Source organism: Aulonocara sp. 'chitande type north' Nkhata Bay, linkage group LG14 (assembly GCF_057382095.1).
Source record: "Aulonocara sp. 'chitande type north' Nkhata Bay isolate Kocher_YH1m ecotype deep benthic linkage group LG14, A_spYH_male_GT1.1, whole genome shotgun sequence".
Classification (NCBI taxonomy): Eukaryota; Metazoa; Chordata; class Actinopteri; order Cichliformes; family Cichlidae; genus Aulonocara; species Aulonocara sp. 'chitande type north' Nkhata Bay.
The window spans coordinates 12,756,531-12,777,134 of NC_141357.1; the positions used below are offsets into that span (position 1 = coordinate 12,756,531).

The window sequence follows — 20,604 nt, forward strand, 5'->3', positions numbered from 1 at the left end:
TAAGTACAGCATTTGAATAAACTGTACATTAAATAGAAACCCCCACTATAGTCAGAAGGGATGGATAATGGACAAAAAAGACGAATAAAATCAAACGTGCCCAGCCTGTCTTTACAGTACATTATATATATATATAGTGTGAACATAAGGTGTCAGAATGAAGCTGACAAAAAAGGGAGAAAAAAAATGTGACGAATGAATCTCGCGAGATTACCAGTGTAACGGAGGACTGGGGCTTGGTCTTGAAGTTTTCAGATGCATCTGTAGATGAATCATAACAGCATCAAGATGTCGGGACGATCGGGCCGCGCTGAGACGCGAAGTCGGGCTAAAGACGACATCAAAAAGGTGCTAGCGGCCATCGAGAAAGTGCGCAAATGGTACGTAAGCGATCCGCGGGGGGACAATATGGAGGGAAAGGTATTAGTAGACCGAAGCCCGATATCTGCTGCGTCGCACAACAAACTTCAGTCGGAAAAGTTAGATGATTGACGGAGACGCCGACCAACCCGTGCTCCAGTTTGACAGAGGGGGCGGGGCTAGCTGAGTTTTTCCGCCGAGAGCTGTCAATATGGCTTCAGCCTGACATGCGGAGCGCGGCTAATTCCGGCTCGCTGTCCCGTTAGTCTAATTACAGTGTAATTCATAAACACCCGCGGACGTTTCCCCGGGGGTTTTAACCCTCTCCTGCACTGTGAGCGATGCCTGTTAGTGGGCACATTGTGATATTTGTGCAGCTGTCCATTGTGTGCTGTTGCAGAGAGATAACGTGAGCGTGTATGCTGCATGTCATGTTAGAGACTGAGGCTGTAGACCAGGTGAAAGCGGAAGGTGTTTCCTGAGCTCCTGTCTCAATGTAATCAAACTAATCACATCCCCAGGGAGAAGAAATGGGTGACAGTTGGTGACACGTCTTTACGTATATTCAAGTGGGTGCCAGTGACGGAAACAAAGCAGGTGTGGGCCTTTTGTCATGTGTAGCTTATTTTTTTAATAACCTTATTTTGCTCACATTTCTTGAAACTGACAAATTGCACTTCCATTGTCAGATATATCGCACCAAATCCACCGGTGGAGAAGTTAGAGGCTTGAAAGATGTGGTCCTGGAAAACACCAACTCTCTACTGGATTTTACTGGTATGTTTGAAGGCTTTTAAAAATAATTTTTAAAAGGTTTGCTGACTTGTTTTGTACTTAATGCTGTCTAAATTAAAACAACAATCTAAAAGAAATTAGTAACAGTACTGCTCTAAAGGTGGTCATACCAAATATTCAGTTGCAGTTTCATGTATGTTTGCACGTCACAGTAATTCACTGGACCTATTGCTCATTTCATGAAGAAATGAGAGGTTGCTCGAGACTAATGCACAGTAATATATATTTCAAAAATGCTGTAAAAGCTGTAACCTCATGTTCCGTGCCTTTCCCTTCCTCTCTGCGCCAGATGAAAACAGCAACCAGAGCTTCCTGTCGGACGTTTACCAGCCTAAAATGGATAACAGCAGCAGCACCTCCAGCTCGCAGCAGGTCAGCCCTCCTCATGCCTCCAGCCTGCGAGCTGAAGACTCCCAGCCTCCAATGCTCGGCCAGGAGAGCGTGGATGGTATGTGGATAACATGCACTGCATCACATTTGTTGTGACGGTGCGAAAGCTTCGATAATCAGTATATAATCTCGCTGCCTCCTTGATGATGCAGAGCCAGTTCACTCAGGACAGGAGGGCACAGATGAGCCACCCACTCTCATCAAGGAGGACCTTCTATCATCAGGAACTGTCAGACGGAGCACCCCAGACACCCAGGTTCACTGCGTTAAAAATGAGCTCAAAGAAGACCAAAAAGCATGTTCCTTTGTTAAATCATTCCTAAAATTATTGCAGTCTAATTAAATGTGTTTCTTTTCATTGAACAGGAGGAACTGGATGAATCAGGAGCACCTCCCTTAAAGAAGATTTGCACAGGAGAGAACGCTGTTCTGAGATAGCTTATTTATGATCGTTTTGTCAAAATACACACAAAACACGTCCTCAGTTGTTGTGAGATTAGCAAAGCTTTGACAATTATTCTGGATCTCTTCATATATTTACGCAAATATTGCTTATTTTAAATTCAGCTTTTAAGAAAATGTGTATTAACTGCAAAATCTTCTATTTTCCCCCTACTTTAATTAATATTTGAAGTCATGCTGTGTTTCGTTTTTCATCTTGAAAAGGACGGGGGGAGCATTTTGAACTGTATTTCGCAGGCTTTGTGTATTTTCATGCAGTTGCCGTAACTGTCTGATTTTCCTGGTAGCCGCAGCTGAAATTATGCATGTTTCCATATGCTGTTGCTTTATTCTGAAGGTTTATTGGCGATTTTGAAAAGGTGTTATTTGTGAAGCTTTATGCAAATTGCTGTTTTTAGATGTGCCATTGTGTATTAAATACAGTGCCCTCCTTTAAAAAAAGAAGAAGCTTCTTTTGGCTTATCACATGCAAGAATATGATTTTTATTATATATATATATATATATATATATATATATATATATATATATATATATATATATATATATATATATATATATATATATATATATATATATATATATATTTGCCCATGTTTATAACTGAACACATTTGTTTATAACTGAACACATTTTGTAAATCATAATAAATGCGACTGTTCATTTTAACTCACTGAAGTATGGTTTGGAGATGGTGGCTCTAACAAAATACATTTTAACAAAAGGTGGCAGAGCAGAAGATGCTCAGATTGTCGCTGGGGGTGAACAGCGTGGACAGGCTGAGCATTTAGAAAGTTAGAAAGTCAAAACTGAGACAGTTTGGAAATGCAGAGAAGACAGTAAATAAACTGAATAATGTATGTTTAACATGGAGCAGCCAGGCAGGAGGAAAAGAGGAAGAGCACAGAGTAAGTTTTGTGTAATTAAGGAGGGCATACAGAGGGGCTGGCTTCACAGAGCAGTATGCTAGAAATCGGGGGAGATGGTTAACTGTGGCGACCCCTAAAGGAAGCAGCTGAAGACGAAGAAGATCCTGCTAAGTTAGGATTTATACACCATGAGGATTCCCAGTAGTGGGTAACCTATTGTTTAATCAGCATATTCAAAATGGAGTCCAGACAATGGTTTTAAAAATTAATTCGATAACTGAACAAGACAGCTCCTCGTTAGATATCGACAAAACCCATGTTCAGTCTATTGAAATATGATTTAAGAGTGCTGATTTGAACGGTTTATATAATTTTTATTGTCATCAGCTGACCCTCTTGCCTCATGTATATTATATGAGGGCGTGGTTTATCGGAAAAGACTGAGAATAGACAGGACAATTCAACCACTGAGAAACCTGCAGGCAAATTTGACGATGGCGCTTCAGCGAGACAGCCAGTGAAAGCGAAGAGGGGGCGGGACATGCGCGCGACGCTGCTTGCTACCGGGGAAACAGAGTTCTGAGGGTATGAGGCACAGTGCCGGTGGACTGAAAACTCCCGCCATTTCGACAGGGAATTAACCTCCTCTTAGCTGATTCAGGTTACTTTCTCGCAACGCTTGCTCACGCTGTTACCTGATGCCAAGGAGCTTCAGAGCATGCAGCGAGTACAGTTTGAAAGGGAGCAGGCCTAATTTGCGAATACTTGCTCGGGACTGTACAGCCGCCAGACCTGCTGTTGACTGACGGTTGCCGTGAGTTTCATTTTGGTGCGGTTCGCATCCTTTCACGTTCACCCGAAGGTGCTGAACTTTAACAACGGAGTCCGGGGACACGTTTGCCAGCGTGTTTTCTACCTAAGGTGCAGCGTAAAAAATAGCCTGACACCACTTCCAGAAGAGCAAAGGATGGTGCGATGAGTCCGGCGGCGAGAAGCGGCGCACTGTTATTGTTTTGCAACGAGATAACCCAGCCTGCTAGCTAGAAAGCTAGCTGCTACACGCTGAGAGCCGGGCCTGCCGGCGGTAACGTGAGACGTGCTATCTGTCGGCTCTGACATTTTTAATACTGGGATACATGCAAAGGACATACCATTGTGTACTATTGCGCTAGTCTGTTGCTAGAATATCTGTTTTTACTTTCGGCACTTGTGCCATCTCTGGATTTGAAATGGCACCGCTTTTGGGCCGGAAACCGTACCCGCTGGCTAAGCCGCTAGCCGAGCCACCAGGCCCGGGAGAGGAGGTCTACATCATCGAGCACACCAAGGAGGCCTTCAGGAACAAAGAGTATCCTTTAACATGATGCTGGTTATCAGTCTCGACTTATCGAGCCAGTCGATAGACTGGATAGCGGGCTTTGTCTTGGTTAGCTGAACTGATGTGCTCATAGTCACGAGTAGAACGCTATAAAGCTGGCTAAAGCAAGGAATTTGACCTGACATTTCTCCCCGTTAAGTGTTTCCCCGCATGTACACAGTTTACTCTGGGTTGACAGGCTGGCTAGCTAACACTCCGCTGTTTCTGGTAATTAAATAATTTTACCTATTAGTTAGCTTTTTACCTAACCGAGCTAAATATATGACTGTAAATAGCACGTCATTGTAGAGAAGGGCGAAAAGGAGTCTTTCACTTTCATGTTTTACGGTTCTGCTGGCAATGCTAACAGGGTGAGCTAGCCAGTTGCTAACGTTAGGTATCCCATTATGTCACAATAGCCCAGACTGACGCCGCTCCCCGGCTGGTAATGTGTTAGCTGGTAATGCTAGCACAGAAGAGTCTCAGAGTCCGTTTCGCTTTAACTTACTTTCGTATTTTGGGCAGACTGAAAGGTGTTCAGTGACTTATGACAGCATTTTGTTGTTAGCTTGGTTTCTTCTGTTGTCACAATTGGAGAACTTTACCACGTTGTTAAAACGTTCACATGAACGCTTTAAGCTCTTAAAGGTCCACGACTGTCAGCAAGGTTATGAAACCTGCTGTGGCACACGTAGCTAGTGTTAAGTGTCCATAATATGCTGATATGGACAATCGATTATGATATTTGACTTTATGCGGGTGTCTAAACTCTGTTATCCATTTTTATTGTCTTAATAAAGCTTTGTGAACCACTACGCTGTCAAACAGTCCCATCTATGGGAATTTGACTTGGTATGTTGTTAGAGTACCCATGGAAATGTAGTATACTCCATTACACAGCATCCAACTGATCTTTCTGACTTTCTCTGAAATCATTATTCATTCCCGTCCCTAACCCTCTCCTTGTCTTGTTAGGACAGGACTATTCACAGATGATTTGTTTTGAAATGTGTTTATGCTGGGTCTCTTTACCTCTCATTATGCTCAGTGATGTTAAATGTCATGATGGAATTTTATTGACTTGCATCTTGCTTGTTGTGCGTAAACAAAACCCTAAATAGGAAAACATTTGGATGATGTAACTTCCTTGACCGAATGTACACAGAGAGTACGAGGCCCGCCTACAGAGATATAATGAACGCATTTGGACATGCAAGAGCACTGGAAGCAGCCAGCTCACTCACAAAGAGGCATGGGAGGAGGAACAAGAAGTCACCGAACTGTTAGTATTACATCCACAGTGTTGCACGTGCACATTCATTATTCCATGTTAACTTGTGAAAGCTCTGTTGGTCTACTATGCTGATTTCAGACCAAACAGAGTATGCACTTTTAATAAAGGCTGTTGAGTGAGTGAAAATGCATAGATTCAATTCTTTAGGTCCTGCCCTTTGTATTCAGATGTCCAGTAAAACCTGGTTTGCATAAATCTCTGATTGTAAAAACCACACCTACTTATGTGGAAGGACTGTGCAAGAAATACACAGTAGTCACCTAACAGAAGTTCATGGTATCAACAAAGAAGGGAACCATACAACCCCAGTGAAGGTCACAAGGCTTACTGCTTTGCTATGATTGGATAAATCTTGTGCTCCTCCTCTCAGTCTATTTAGAGGGCGAGTGACTCAGTCATCCTTGAATCTGCAAGGGCCTGAGTTCCTTTATCTTGAACCTATGGAAAATAATAAAATGGTTCAACTCATCTCTTTCGGTCCACTTGACTTGAAATATGTATTGACATATGGGATCACTATGTCCTTTTAGCAAGAGAGAGAACAAAAAAATAAATATGGCCCAAAGAGATGTCGCAGCAGAGACTGGGAAGAGCAGTGCTCAGCAGCCCAGAGCTGAAGTAAGTCGGGATCATGAGCTGTACAGTATTTACACTCTAATTATTTCAGCCAAGAGAAACTACTCCCCCTACTGGCAACCCTCGGCAAACGATCCATCCATCTATTTTCTTCTGCTTATTACAGTTCAGGGTCATGGTGTGTCTATCACAGGTTGATTTCTGCACTGCAGATCTAAGCAAAGTAAAACAAATCATGTGATGATGAACTCTGTGTTAGCATCACAACCCCTGTGAACAGAGAACGATGGAGCTGCAAGACAGTGTCACACTTGTTACCTTTTTATAAACTAACCATTGATCACTTTGTGTGTGTGTGTGTGTGTGTGTGTGTGTGTGTGTGTGTGTGTGTGTGTGTGTGTGTGTGTGTGCAGGCTTCAAGAGGAGTATCCAAAGTGGTTTGAGAAACCAGTCCTTGAGATGGTTCACCACAACACAGTGTCTTTAGACAAACTGGTTGAGATGGCTTGGGTGGAAATCCTCACCAAATATGCTGTGGGTGAAGAGTGCGACTTCCTGGTCAGTTTGACAGCTTACTCTTATTACATTTCTAAACTTGTCTGTAATGTCAATCTTATGATATTGTCAGTATTTTTTATTTTTGTAACCTGATAATTTACTGCATTAAAAGTTATAGTGTGTGTGTAAAATTTCTCATATAATGTCAAATCTTACATCTTGGCTTCAGGTGGGCAAGGAGAAAAGTTTGCGAGTGACAGTGGTAAAGATCCACCCCTTGGAAAACACAGAGGGTGAGTCTGGGGAAAAGAAACTTGAAGGTGCTTGTGACTCTCCATCCAGCGACAAGGAGAACGCAAGCCAGGAAAACCAGAGGAAGGAGCCTCCTCCCCGAGAGGAGAACAGGAGGGAGAGTCTGAGTGAGTGCCAATCAGTTTTAGGAGGCGAAATCTTGCATCGTGGATAAAATTAAGAACATGTTGTAAATGCTGCTTGGATAAGCAGGTTAAAATTGTTTATTTATACAGTATTTGTTCAATATATGATATTTGGCTTCCTGTTAGGTGACAGAGCACGACGTTCTCCGAGGAAACTACCCACTGCCATGAAAGAAGAGAGGAAGAAATGGGCAATGCCTAAATTCCTTCCTCATAAGTATGATGTAAAGCTCATCAATGAGGACAAGGTTTGTTTTGTTTTTTTTACATCATCACCCAAGAAATGGTGTGTGGAGTGTGTTCTATTTTTAGAGTATAAAAGGTTATACTTAAGGTTCATATACTTGTGAACAATAGACTTGGTGATTTTAAGAAAAACTGGACTCTAAATTTCCAACATGTGTCATAGGTGATCTGTGACGTCCCAGCGGACAGTCTTTATAGAACAGAGCGTCCTCCAACCAAGGAGATCATGCGCTACTTCATCAGACACTATGCTCTAAGGCTGGGCATGGGAGAAAGTGCTCCCTGGGTGGTTGAAGATGAACTGGTGAAAAAATTTAACCTGCCCAGCAAATTCAACGACTTTCTTCTCGATCCACACAAGGTAAGTTTAGTTATTTCATTTTGCTGTTCATTATTTAAATCAGTTTTTTAAGTGTTGCATGTTCTTGACTCACCTTCCTGTGTACATCTCAAGTTCTTGGCAGAGAATCCCTCCACGAAGCGCAAGAGCTTGTCATCTCCAGAGGGTAAGCCTAACAAGAAGCTCAAGACTGCTGACACTCCAGGAGAAGATTCGGGCAATGAGAAGGAAGAAAAGACTAAGAAAAAGAAGAAAGATGCTTTAGGCATGCCCCTTAGTCCCACCATCTGGGGCCACATGCAGGTTAGTCAGCTTGTGTGTACATGGTGAAATGTCATTTCATTTATGAGGTATCCCTCAAACGTCACTGTTATGTTTAATGGTTCCTTGGTTGTATTTCAGAAAATAAAAATGAATGGTTCTCCACTCAAGGTAAAGAACTCAGGAACCCCTAAGAAAGGAGAAGGTAAAGGCTCCGCTCCCTCCACTCCGAAATCTGGCAAAAAGTCAGGGGACAAAAAAGAAGGAAAGAAAACTGGAAAGAGTGGTGAGAAGAAACTCAATGTTCTCAAAGCATCCAAAAAGGACGGTAAAGCTGGTGCTAAGGGGCCAAAGATGAAGCAGATGACTCTACTGCATCTGGCTAAGAGCGGTGCTGCAGGAAGCCCAAAGAAGAGAGCTCGTAGTTCTGGCATTGGTACACCGAAACTTGGGAAGCCACTACACCCTATGGCTCTCCACCTCCTTCGTTACTACAAGGAGAACAAGGGTAAAGAGGATAAGAAGAACTCCCTTTCATCCCTTATCTCCAAAGCTGCCAAGACCTTGTCCCCAGATGATCGTAGTCGCCTGCCAGAGGAACTCAAGGAGCTAGTGCAGAAACGCTGGGAGCTTCTGGAGCAGAAGAAGCGATGGGCAGCCATGAGTGAAGAGGAAAAGAAGGAAGAGATGAAGAAGAGGCGTGAGGAACTCAAAGAGAAGTTAAGAGAAAAGGCCAAGGAGAGACGAGAGAAGGAGATGCTGGTCCGCCGTGAACAGTCGCGCCGATACGAAGATCAGGAGATCGAAGGTGGCAAGCCTCTGCCTGCATTCAAGCTTGTGGACATGCCTGAGGGGTTGCCCAACACATTGTTTGGGAATGTGGCCATGGTTGTGGACTTCCTTCACTGTTACTCAGGGCTGCTGATGCCAAATGACCAGTATCCCATCACAGCAGCGGCTCTGATGGAAGCGCTAGCTGGGGAACGGTCTGGCTTCCTTTATCTAAACCGTGTGCTGGTGGTGCTGCTCCAAACATTACTGCAGGATGAGCTGGCTGAGGGCTACAGTGAGCTCGACATGCCCTTATCTGAGATTCCTCTGACTATGCACTCAGCTTCCGAGCTGGCACGGTTGTGCCTGCGACCATGTGACGCTCACGGTGAGGAGAGCGGCCAGGGCTCAGAAGACTCTGGGGCCATGGGTGGATATGACGATGTGGTGACCAGCGAGTTCCTGGATAAACTCGAGACAACCGAGGTGTTTGAGCTGAGCCCCGAGGAGAAAGTCACCCTGTTAGTGGCGCTGTGCCACCGGATCCTGATGACGTACTCTGTGGAAGACCATGTTGATGCAATGCAGCAGCGGTCAGCTGAGCTGTGGAAGGAGCGTTTGGCAATGCTGAAAGAGGCCAATGACCGCAAGAGGGCTGAGAAGAAGAGGCAGAAGGAGATGGAGAACAAAGGTAGGAGGGATCATCAGTTTTACCAGTCTCAATATATTGCTGTGAATCAAATGTGTACTTTACACACAGTTTCTAAACTGTGCATCTACATTTTACCCTAAGAATTGTCAGAGAAAGTAGATGCCTTTCAAGTCTAGTGTGTATTTGAAGTCTCGCACAACACGTGTCTGTTTGTATTAACATATTTGTGTTTTGCATGCGGTTAAAGGTGAGAAGAAAAAAGAAGGGTCTTCTAAAAAGGAGGTCAAGAAGGAAGTAAAGGTTGAGCCAGAACCAGAGGACATGATCAGCTCAGTGAAGAGCCGGCGACTAATGGCCATGCAGGCTAAGAAGGAGAAGGAGGAGATGGACAGACAGAACAAAGGTACAGTTTTTAAGCAAGATTGATACTAATTATAACTTTGATTCATTACATAGTATGCTTTATTTATTTTTGGTTACTATTATTCCTTTTAGAACGCATGGAGAAGGAGGCTGAAGAGGAGCGGATGCGTAAACAGAGGGCGGCTGCAGAGAGGGCTTTTCAGGATGGAATAACCAAAGCGAGACAAGTGATGCGCAGGACTCCTCTAGGTACCGACAGAAATCACAACAGGTTGGTACTTAACACGAGGAATTAACTCAGTGTGCCAAAACATCATGTCTGCTCACAGATGAAATCGTCTGCACCAGATATACCAGTCATTAATTTAATTGAAACTGTTTACAGGTAAAGTGCTGTGTCCTAAATGTCATGCAGCTGTTTGCCCTAGATGGCGCTGCAAGCCTGACATCATTGAAGACAAATCAAATAATCTAAGCCTGATCTTTTTTTATTTAAAGCATATTATTGTTAGTTATTTTGAAGGTGAAAGAATGAGTTGCAGATACAAACAATGGAAATGAGACTTCTTTGAAGGACAGATGGGCTCTGCCTTAGTGATAGAGTGAGGAGCCATTTGGGAGCGACTCAGAGTAGAACTATATCTCTGCCACATTGAACTGAGCCAGCAGAGGTGGTTGCTTCCTTGGTGTGGTGTTCTGGGCGTGTCCTGCCAGGACAAAGACCCTGGTAGACTGAGGACATGCTGTAGAGATTGCATCTCTTGTTTGTCCCCGGAACGCCTCGGTATTCTCGGTTTATGCCCAGTTAAGCTGAGGGAGGTGGCTGGGGACAGAAGTCTGGAAAAAATTGATGGATGACTGATTTATGATTTTATTTTTTTATTTAAATTTTTATAGCGCGGGTTGTATTTGTAAATGAATGTGCTGTACACTATGAATGATTCAAAATGTGCCACACTATTCAGTCGCAATTGATTCATTTTTCAGAGGTTAAGTTGGCAAAGTACTAATAATTATTTTTTTCAAATGCCTTTTTAGGGAGCTTCTGACATTGTTCATTAAACTGGTCTCAAATGTGACTTTATCTGATTGCTTCTCAGTGTTAGAATAGTGCATTAGTCAGGTTAGGGAATAAGAATTTAGTCCCCAGGAACATCCCTAGTCAGGGATGTATTGTAAATGTCATAAATTAATGGGTATCACAAAATTTCTGGACATTTTACCTGTTTCTTAGTCTTTCAAAATTAAAAGACTAACAACATATTTACCAGAAGCACTTTGGTAAATTGTAACCATACGTGATGTTTTTGTGCAGATTCTGGCTTTTCTCTGATGTGGTTCCTGGTCTGTACATCGAGAAAGGCTGGGTGCACGAAAGCATAGACTACAGCTTCACCCCTCCACCAGAGGAAAAACCAGCTGAGCCTGAGGTAGAAGAGGAGGAGGACGGTGAGGCAGCCCCTGCTCCTGATTCACAAGGTAAGCAAAAATACATTCTCTTGAAAAATGTTTGTTTTTCTTTAGATCTAATAATGCAAATATTTTTATTAACTGATATAGAATTATTATTTTTTTCTTCCAGTTGTTTCTGTCTGGTTTTGTTTGCTCTGTGTGCAGGCTTGTTTGCACATAATTGGTAGTTAATGTGTGTTTTTGAGAAACAAATTTCCACACATGGCTTTATCTCGAGACACTAAATTATTATTTATGTTGCAGGAACTGAAAAAGATGATGGCAGTGTAGACGGTGCTGTTAGTGAAGGAGCCCAGCAGGGAGCAGCACCAGATGTTTGTATAGAAACTACTGTTCCCAAACAGGGACAGAACCTTTGGTAGGTGTCTATGTCTGTCCTTATTTTCCTTTTTCACTTTCATTTGATGCATTTTATCCTTTTTGTTTAATTGATCTTCTCCTCATTTTCACTTCTGATTTCAGGTTCATATGTGACAGTTCAGCTGAGCTGGAGGAACTGGTGGAGAGTCTTCATTCTCAGGGGGTCAGAGAGAGCGAACTAAAGTCAAATATACAAAGCAGGTGAATGCAGTATTATAAGAGATTGTTTTAACCCATATAAAACTGCAAAGTTCAGGTTTTTTTTTTGTTTGTTTTTTCGTCTGTAGTTCATGTCTATGATTTTTATGGTGGCAGTGGTGATAATGTAAAATACCTCTCACTGTGTCAGGTATCAGGAAATACTCCACTCCATCCATTTGACCCGGAAAGCCAGGCTCGGCCTCAGGACCTGTGACGGCTATGCAGAGCTACTCAAATATCTGCGTAGCGACATCCAGGAAGTAGCCTCACGCCTGCAGAAGGGCGGCCTCGGGTACCTGGACGATAACGTGGACATTGAGGACAAGGTGAATAGTCAGACAGTTTGAAAATGAGACTCTTCCCAGTCTTTAGTGAAAATCTGTGTTTAAATTCTACTAAAAGGGCACAGCATGTAGTCAGAGTGTTTGTTCAGGCTATCAGGCAATGGGCATGGGACATAGTGGTTGATTAGACAGATAACTAGTGCAAGAAAACAGATGTTTTGAAATCATGTTCAGTGTGGAAGGCATATATGGTAGAACCAAGTACACAGTTAGGCTCTGAAATGTTTAGTGTAAGTATTAAAAGCCACGGTGTAAACAAATGTGGGGTCAGAACAGCCCACTGATTGGCTTTCCAGGGTGTAAGAAATGCTTGGTCATTTTTAATTGCTCAAATTTTTCAGTAAAATTCACTGCCAAACCTGGTGTGGCGATGCCAGTGTGGGCCTACAGCACAAAAGTGTAAATGTCCTTCTAAAAACACAAATTATTTCAATCATAAAGATGTAAAATACTGTTTTTAGTTTAGTTACCAAAACTCTGCATGTGAAGACTTTGGGACTCACTGCAGGTTGGAAACCTGATATTGTTGAAATTGTGCTTATTTTTCTTAAAACGCATCAGGCTGTCCTTAACCTTTTTTCTAAACAGATTACTTGTAATATAGAGGAGCTGATTTAACAAGAAATATTACTTTCTGTATGCTTTGTAAATTTTAAGGGAGTATGATCTCCATGAAACATTTGTACTTAGATGTTTAACTGGTCTAGAGAGATGCTCTTTACTCATGAAGCACCCATCGGGGAAGTTTTGTGACTTTACTGGGCATACCGTCTGTGTTTTGAATTGAAATTCTCTGTCTGCTTCATCCTCTTGTCACAGTTGAAAGACATGGAGAGCCTGAAAGACTTCGGCGAGTGCATCATCACCATTCAGGCCTGTGTAATCAAAAAGTTCCTGCAGGGGTTCATGGCTCCTAAGCAGAAGAAGAAGAAGAAGCAAGCAGGAGAGGAAAGCAGCAAGGCTGAAGAGGTGGATGAGGAGAAGCGGTTGGCAGAAGAGGCCAGGGTAAGAGGAAAGAGATGAACTGTTAGCACTCTGATGCTAAAGCAGTATGGAGCCAAATCAGGGTCAAGTTTTATTCATTTGAAACTGAAATTCTGATTTTTGCTATTTAAAACAAATAATAAAGTAAAAAATGTTGAAAACCCCCCAAAACCAATTAATTTATTTTCAATGTTTACTTCTCCTCACAGGTAGCAACAGCAGTGGAGAAGTGGAAGACCGCTATTCGAGAGGCCCAGACATTTTCCCGCATGCACGTGCTGCTGGGAATGTTGGACGCTTGCATAAAGTGGGACATGTCTGCTGAGAACGCTCGCTGCAAAGTCTGTCGCAGGAAAGGTTAGAAAGGTTTTCCACGGTTGCCCCGCTCTGTGTGGGAGAACGCACATCACCAGTTATTTGCAGCTGATGGGAGCATTATTGATTACGCACAGTTCAAATTCCAGAGAGGACAACAAAAACTGCACTATTATCTAGTTTCACTCTGAATTTGCCAGATTATTATGGTGTTAATTTGCATGTAAACTTCATAAAGGTTAAAGTGAAGCATTTTGCACTTGCCAAATGATATTCTGCCCTCCTGTCTAGTGCTCTGGGAGAACCCATCTGTGCTGAAGTTGGAGGAGTGTAGATCCAGGCAGGGCAGCAACTGCAGGGTCAAAGCACATCAGAGTAGTAGTGTCAGGCAGATCTACATACGGAGCCAACCACTCCGCAGGCCGACAGGTGAACCTGTAGTGATAAGATGACAGTAGAAAACATGTGAGAGATTTGCTGAGCTGTTGATACACTGAAGGTCAGGAAAAGCAAAAGGAGTTGAGGTGGAAATATGTGGGGCTGCTAAAAAGACCCAGAATAAAACTTAAGGCTTTAAAATTAAAAAGAAAAGGCCTTATGGTTGATGCTGATCTCTTCCAGGTGATGATGAGAAACTTATACTCTGTGATGAGTGCAACAAGGCCTTCCACTTGTTCTGCCTGCGACCGGCTCTCTACCGGGTTCCCAATGGAGAGTGGCTGTGCCCAGCCTGCCAGCCGACTGTGGCCAGACGTGGCTCCCGCGTAAGGTAACTGTCCTCCACTCTTTAAATAAGCTGATCCCTAAAGAGTTCAAAACAAAAGGAGACTAAAATATAACTGAAAGTGCCCATCTTGCACAGACCCTACCACTACCACATTCATGGAGGAAAAAGATAACCAAAATATAAATAAAGGCTAAAGGAATTCCTGGTTTCAGCTGACATACACCTTAAATATACATCAAAGTATTCAGACAGTTAGTGACTACAGAAAGCATCTCTCCTGTGCCCCAGTCCCTAATGCTAACCTGTCTGTACAGTTGCTGAGAAACAGCTGGTTAGGACATAGTCTAACAAACACATTGTTTATTTTATTAGTTTTCTATCATGTGATCAGTAATCGCACACCCCACTGATGGTGTGGTAGCTGGATATAGTGAAAGGGGAGACCCTCTTCAGGGTGCTCCACAAACAGAGCAGCGGATCAACCAGTGTAACTAAAGCCCAGATGTGTCTGCCCTATACTTCATCAGCTGTCTTTAAAGGCGAGCTCTCCATTGCAGGAACTATAAGCAAGACTCTGATGAAGAAGACGATGAGGAGGAGTCTGAAGAGGAGGACTCTGAGGAAGAGGATGAGGACGAAGAAGAGAATGACTACAAAGCCATGGGACACAGCTGTGAGTATTTTACAGAGAAAATTAGGTTAAAAAAAAAAATTGTAACTCTTTGACCAAGTTTAAGTTCACTCCTACAGTTAAGGAGGTGGTGAGGAATACAACAGTTTGAGTTACCATTAGCATTTTTTCCATACCTTTTTTAAAATCATTGTTGTGAAGACATTAATGGTCCAGAAAGGATAATTTTAAAGGCTTTAAGACCTGAGTTTGTTTTGGAAATGGAGGATCTTTGGTGCTGAAGGTTGAGAATGAAAGGAATGCTGATGGGGAATTTCAGCCATTGTCCTCTTTGTCTCATTGTCTGTGTGTGATGCTGCACAGCTCAGGTCTGGACCTGGCTTTGAAGCTTTGTCACCGTGGCTTCACTCAGAGTATGTGGCAGGATGATCCCTTCTGTCAGTTCAGGCCTGCCTGTCAAGGATAATGATTTAGAAGTTTCAACAGAGAGGTGTCGGTGCACCTAAGAGCCAGTTATCTTTCTCAATTCAAGCGTGAGGCTCAGACAGGCGAACGTTCAAATCATGGTGGCCTGGGAATGTTTCGAGCCACCTCTTAAAATGCCAAGAATTGAACAGTTGGATGTGGATTGATTTCATGAGAGAAACTGCAGCATTATACATGTTAATTTGTACTTCTGCTTCTTCTCCGTGTCTTTCCTCCTCCACAGTGAGACCAAGAAAGAAAAATAAGCAGTCTTCATCACGGCAGAAAAGCTCAAAAAGTAAATCAAAGAAGTCGGCCTCTTCTAGTAATCAGAGCGGCAAGCAGAGAACAGGCCCCAACAGTCCTGCAGACATCGACGAACTGGTACAAAGTTTACAGAGAGCTTAGAACAGACCAGCTTTGTATCGTTTGTCCTAAAATTATAGCTTTTGTGTGTGCCGTCTCTGCAGGTGCGACAGAGCTCCCAGACAGGAGTGAGCAGACAGGTGCTGGAGCTGGAGAGGTGTGAGGAAATCCTCAAGAAGCTGATGAAATATCGCTACAGCTGGCCTTTCAGGTGAGGGAAGAAGAAATGTGACACAAGTACATGTGAAACAGGAGCCACTTTGACTCCTGAACAACCTTTTCAACTATTAGCCAAACTACAGATATTATAGGGACAGAAGTGTTGGGCCACACCTCTTACTCTTTGAATGTAGCTGTTTTGAGCCTGGTGGCCACAGGTGTGTAAAATCAGGCACCTAGCCTGATGCTGTTTGCCTCTACAGACATTTAAGAGTGGGTTGTTCTAAAGAGCTCACTGAATGTAAGTGTGGTATTATGATAGGATGTCACCACTGCATCAAGGTGGTTTGTGAAGTTTCTTGACTCCTTGTACTTGCAGCTGTTACTGGTGTCATCTTGAGTGTTTAGGAGAAACTCAGTTGCAGACCACTGAGTCAGTTTCTGCAGAGTTCAAACCTGCTCTGGCATTAACATCAGCACAAACGTTGTGTGCTGGGAGCTTCGTGGCATGGTTTCCATGGCACCTAGGTGCACTGCTCAATGTGCAGGTGGACCAGTACTTTTGTATTTATGCTTCCATCAGCGTGGAAAGCATTTGTCTATGGAAACTACTTGTGCATTCAAAAACCTGTGTGCCACAGAAATATTACAAGCTTATCAGACTGAGTCACATTTTGTAAATGGTTTTCTCTCGGCAGAAACAGTGTGAAAACTGCAAAGCCCAGAGCCTCTTGGGCACTATTTCCTTCTAGATCGAGCGCTGACCTCTGCAAGTTATTTTACACAGAGCAATGGTGTGGGTTGTATGGCTGGTTATTAGCTGCTAATCCTGGCAGCAGTAGAGATTTGTGAGAGAGAAAGGTGCGGGGCTGAACTGCTCCTCTGAGAGTTTATGATCGTGATAATAACTACTGTACTAAACATGCTGGATGGTCTTCAGGGAGCTGCTCAGACATGTTGAAGAGAGAAGGTAGCTGGTGGTCACATTCACCACTCTGACTCATGTGACTCCCTTTTTCAGAAGGGATCACCACAATGGGTAGGTCTGCATGTTTGATGCTGGATCTCCCTCATGACGCAACCCCAAAGGGATTTGTGTCTCTGCCTCCAATAAATGTCTAACAGGATTTAAACGTTTATATTTAATATGCCTTATGTATGTTTCTCGACTTTTATAAAACATGCGACACATTATGGTCCCAGGTCTCCAGTCTAACACTCATCATATGCTTTAAATCCTCTTTCAGGGAGCCTGTTTCCTCTGAAGAGGCAGAGGACTACCTAGATATCATCTCTCAGCCCATGGATTATCAGACAATGCTGGGCAAGTTCAGCCAGGGCTCGTACCGCCACGCCCAGGATTTCCTGGAAGATGTAAAGCTGGTCTTCTCCAATGCCGAGGAGTACAACCAGCAGGGCAGCACCGTGCTCTCCTGTATGGTCAAGACGGAGCAGACGTTCACCGAGCTGCTCCAGAAGCTGCTGCCTGGTCTCAGCTACATCCGGCGGCGTTCCCGCAAGCGTGTCTACCAAGCTCCTGCAACATCGGAGGAGGAGGAGGAGGAGGAGGAGGAAGAAGATGAGGAAGAGGAAGAAGAGCCCAAGAAGAAGATGACAAATGGAAAATCTCATGCGAGGAAAACAACCAGAAATGATCGAAGACAGAAGGATGACGACAGCGAGAGTGAGGAGGAGGAAGAGGATGATGAGGTGGATGGAGATGAGGAGGAGGATGATGATGATGATGATGATTATGATGATGACGATGGCAGGAGGAGAAGTAAGAGAACCTCTGCCACCTCGGGCAGGAAGGATTACAGAGAGCAGGATAGCGACGGCGAGCGGGAAACACGAAGAACTCGTAAGCGCAGGGGCCGGGGCGACAACGAGGCAGCGAGCAGCGACGAGGACCGGTCAAACCAGCAGCGACATTCCAAGAGACAGAAACGCTCGTGAAATCCAGGGTGCTGTTTGTTTTCTGTCATCTCTCTTTGCTTTAAAAATTTCTGTCCCGCTCCTCAGAACGATGACCACGAGCGCCTCATCTCCTCCTCACACAGCCAGCGGGACCCAATCCTCAGAAGGACTTTTTTTTGTGTTAATAAGTCTATGCTCATATTTTGGAAAAACAAGAGAAGAAAACTGATATATATTTGTAACATGTTTAATATTGGTGATGTTTTGTTTGTTTGTTTTTTTCCAAACCAAGAAAAATGAGACATTTGAGATAATCGAGAGGTCCTCATAGCTCTTAAGACTCTTCGATTTAAAGTCGACAACCTCACACACAAGTGTAATTTGACTTAAATGTTGTGAACTGCTTTGTGTCCTCTCCAAACGTGAGTACAGTGTAATCAGAGGGACTTGTCTTCGCACTTAGTTGAGACATGGCTTTACTGGTGTGCTTCAGGAATGAGTCCAGCTAGCTCTCTGCCCCCCCAAGCATCTGTGACGAGTCGCTGACTGTAACAGATCGTGTTGGTGTGTCTACAAACAATCTAGGAGTTTGCTGATAGCCGTCACTTGTAAATTGCTCTTTCTGTGAAGCATCTTGCTTACAATCTTTGGTTAATTCCATGTTCATAGATAAACACCATAGGATTTTACTAGATTTAGCATATGCATACGTAAATATATATATATTTTCCCTCCTAGTCCAGGTTTAAATCTTTCATTCAAAGCTGGGCTGAGACTGCAAATCAAAATTCCTTTTCAGACACAAGATTCTCAGCTTCCTCAATCTTGTTAGTGACAGCACTGAGTCAATTTTCAGGCTTCACAGAGCCCCGGGACATTTTTAGAAACCACAAACTGTTTAGAAGTTGGATGTAGCTACCATGATGGTGACCACTGGTTTGCGAAATCCTTATTAAGAAGCCTTGAGATCTCGCGGTGAAGCCACACGTTCGGCTAATTTATCAATCACAAGAAAGAAAACGCGAAATGTGTGATGTGAAGCCATTAGAAGGAAAGGAGCTTGTGTCTGAAAGGGGCTTTGTAGTCCAATCACTTCACTGGTTTAAAACAAACAAAAAAAAGCTTCATCCCAGCTTTTGGTGCCAAGATGTTATCAGGGACGGACTCTGAGTCTCCCCCTCTTTGTCGGCTTGTAGAGCTGTTCAACCTTTCCCCCCTCTGTAGTGCCCTGCCACTTTAAAGGTACCTCAAATGATCCGTCAGTTTGCACTCCTCCTGTGTAAAGTACACTTAATATGCCAGCAGCTGCAGGACCATACTATATTTGAAATTATGTGCATAAACATTTGTAAACAGTGTTTAAAAGCAGCAGATGTGATGTTTGTTAAGACAAATGGGCATTTTTTTTTTAACCTTTGATAATTTTTGCACTTTTTATTTGGTTATTTGTAAATAATAAATAGTACCCAGGAATTTGCAAGGTTTTAAAACGGGGCTCTCTTCAGAACGTGCCACGAGTTCTTTTACTTCTCGCATAGTCAACAGCAGAAATCTTCCCTTTTTACGTTTTGTGACACAGTGAGCGCTGTGGTTCAGCTCAATTAGATTAGTAGCTCAGACTTGGGGTAAAGCAGCTCTTTAAAGGTAAATCAAAGGTTTTCTAGCACATCTCCTGGTGTGGTCACCAGGTGGCGCTCTATACCTGCACTTTTATTACTCTGGTGCCAGCATTTTCCAAGTACTTCAGCGGCAGTGCTGCTAGCTGTACTCTTGTACCACCTGCCTGTCACTGCAGGGGAGCTTCATAGTGCTGGGATATTTTAGCTCTTAGTGTGCAGAAAACCATGTGTAGTTATTTGGTTGCCTGCCATCAAATGTGTGTGTGTATATATTACCTGTATACTGATGTGGCAGTGGCTGGGTCGCCCTCTTTTGTCTGTACTGTGCTGTGCCGTTCGCCCGTGTTATTTCTAGTGCTGTTACCATCGAAACTTTCCTGTTTTCTTTCGGCCACTGATTGTTTTCGCCCCGTATTGTTTTTGTTTAAATTCAGCTTCCCGACACGATTAACAGCTGTCAACAATGTTTGTAAAAATTGACATGTCAACAAACGAGCAAACTGCCCTTCTCAGAATGAGATCTGGCTGTAAATGCTTTCTTTGTACTTGGAGCAACTGCAAAATCCTTTTACACCTCCTTTTTTATATATATTTATAGTCTCTAAAAGCTGGGTTTGGGCAAGTTCTGAGGATTCACTTGTAAAGAATTTCCAATAAAGGCTATGGATGAAGACCGTAGTTCTCCCTGTTTGATTTGTGCTGAGCTGATGAGGCTGACATCACTGCCGTCCGTCTGTAAACTTTGTGATTTTAAAAAACAAAAAATGGGCTAGCTTTGACAAGCAAGTTATGTCTTTACTTTTTAATAAAATATCAAATCATTGTTTTACACTGGTGTTGGTTCATTTTCTCGGAACATCTGAATCTTTGTGTGGAAGACAAATGATCTGCAAACCCTGGATGTCGAAGCCAAAGCCGTCATAACAGGATAAATGGTTTCATTATTCACAGAAGGATGAGTGACTTGGACTCAAAGCGTTCCATGAAGAGGTGAAGCTGTCTGTTTGGATTCAGATGTTCTCAACATAGTCAACTATACTAACACTTTATTAGGTACACCTATTCACCTTGTCAACCCAGATAATTAGTCAGCCAATCACATGGCAGTAATTTCGTGCTTTTAAGCATTTATACGTGGTCAAGACTGAACTTGAAAGTGAGAATCGGGAAGATGGATCGTCATGGATGTGTAGCCGACAAATCTACAGCAACTGTGTGATGCTATCGTGTCTACATGGACCAGAATGAGGGCTCTGAAGGAAAAAGAGGGTCCAACCCAGCACTTGTAAGGTGTACCTAATAAAACAACTGGTGATTGTATTTATCCAACTATAAGGTGCAGCTTTACCTGATTTTTAAAAACTCTGTGCACA

At 43.2% G+C, this 20,604-nt stretch overlaps 2 protein-coding genes across 4 annotated transcripts; both read left to right on the forward strand.

The window, feature by feature from the left end:
• Positions 1–208: 208 nt before the first annotated feature.
• On the forward strand, positions 209–2,454 carry bcl7bb (BAF chromatin remodeling complex subunit BCL7B b). The gene is made up of 6 exons (XM_086261013.1): positions 209–380; positions 882–957; positions 1,050–1,137; positions 1,445–1,603; positions 1,698–1,801; positions 1,912–2,454. The coding sequence occupies exons 1-6, from the start codon at positions 268–270 to the stop codon at positions 1,981–1,983; spliced, it is 612 nt and encodes a 203-aa protein (XP_086117139.1). The 5' UTR covers positions 209–267; the 3' UTR covers positions 1,984–2,454.
• A 981-nt stretch (positions 2,455–3,435) lies between these two features.
• baz1b (bromodomain adjacent to zinc finger domain, 1B) lies at positions 3,436–20,060 on the forward strand. 3 transcript variants are annotated; one of them, XM_086261014.1, is made up of 22 exons: positions 3,436–4,223; positions 5,398–5,514; positions 6,516–6,660; positions 6,830–7,019; positions 7,164–7,285; positions 7,447–7,644; positions 7,738–7,926; positions 8,026–9,346; positions 9,555–9,710; positions 9,803–9,941; positions 10,986–11,149; positions 11,387–11,501; positions 11,606–11,704; positions 11,853–12,030; positions 12,868–13,053; positions 13,242–13,389; positions 13,639–13,776; positions 13,969–14,116; positions 14,632–14,747; positions 15,415–15,554; positions 15,641–15,747; positions 16,943–20,060. In XM_086261014.1, the coding sequence occupies exons 1-22, from the start codon at positions 4,105–4,107 to the stop codon at positions 17,649–17,651; spliced, it is 4,944 nt and encodes a 1,647-aa protein (XP_086117140.1). In that variant the 5' UTR covers positions 3,436–4,104; the 3' UTR covers positions 17,652–20,060. The 3 variants fall into 3 exon arrangements, with proteins under 3 accessions (XP_086117140.1, XP_086117141.1, XP_086117142.1); XM_086261015.1 differs by having other exon boundaries at positions 8,056–9,346; XM_086261016.1 differs by lacking the exon at positions 13,639–13,776.
• The last annotated feature ends 544 nt before the right edge of the window (positions 20,061–20,604 follow it).

Coding starts and splice junctions, on each gene's coding strand:
- bcl7bb (XM_086261013.1), top strand. CDS start 268: ATGAATCATAACAGCATCAAGATGTCGGGACGATCGGGCCGCGCTGAG. Junction 958..1,049: donor CAGTGACGGAAACAAAGCAG/GTGTGGGCCTTT, acceptor TTCCATTGTCAG/ATATATCGCACCAAATCCAC. Junction 1,604..1,697: donor CGGCCAGGAGAGCGTGGATG/GTATGTGGATAA, acceptor TTGATGATGCAG/AGCCAGTTCACTCAGGACAG.
- baz1b (XM_086261014.1), top strand. CDS start 4,105: ATGGCACCGCTTTTGGGCCGGAAACCGTACCCGCTGGCTAAGCCGCTA. Junction 7,286..7,446: donor AGCTCATCAATGAGGACAAG/GTTTGTTTTGTT, acceptor CATGTGTCATAG/GTGATCTGTGACGTCCCAGC. Junction 9,347..9,554: donor GAAGGAGATGGAGAACAAAG/GTAGGAGGGATC, acceptor ATGCGGTTAAAG/GTGAGAAGAAAAAAGAAGGG.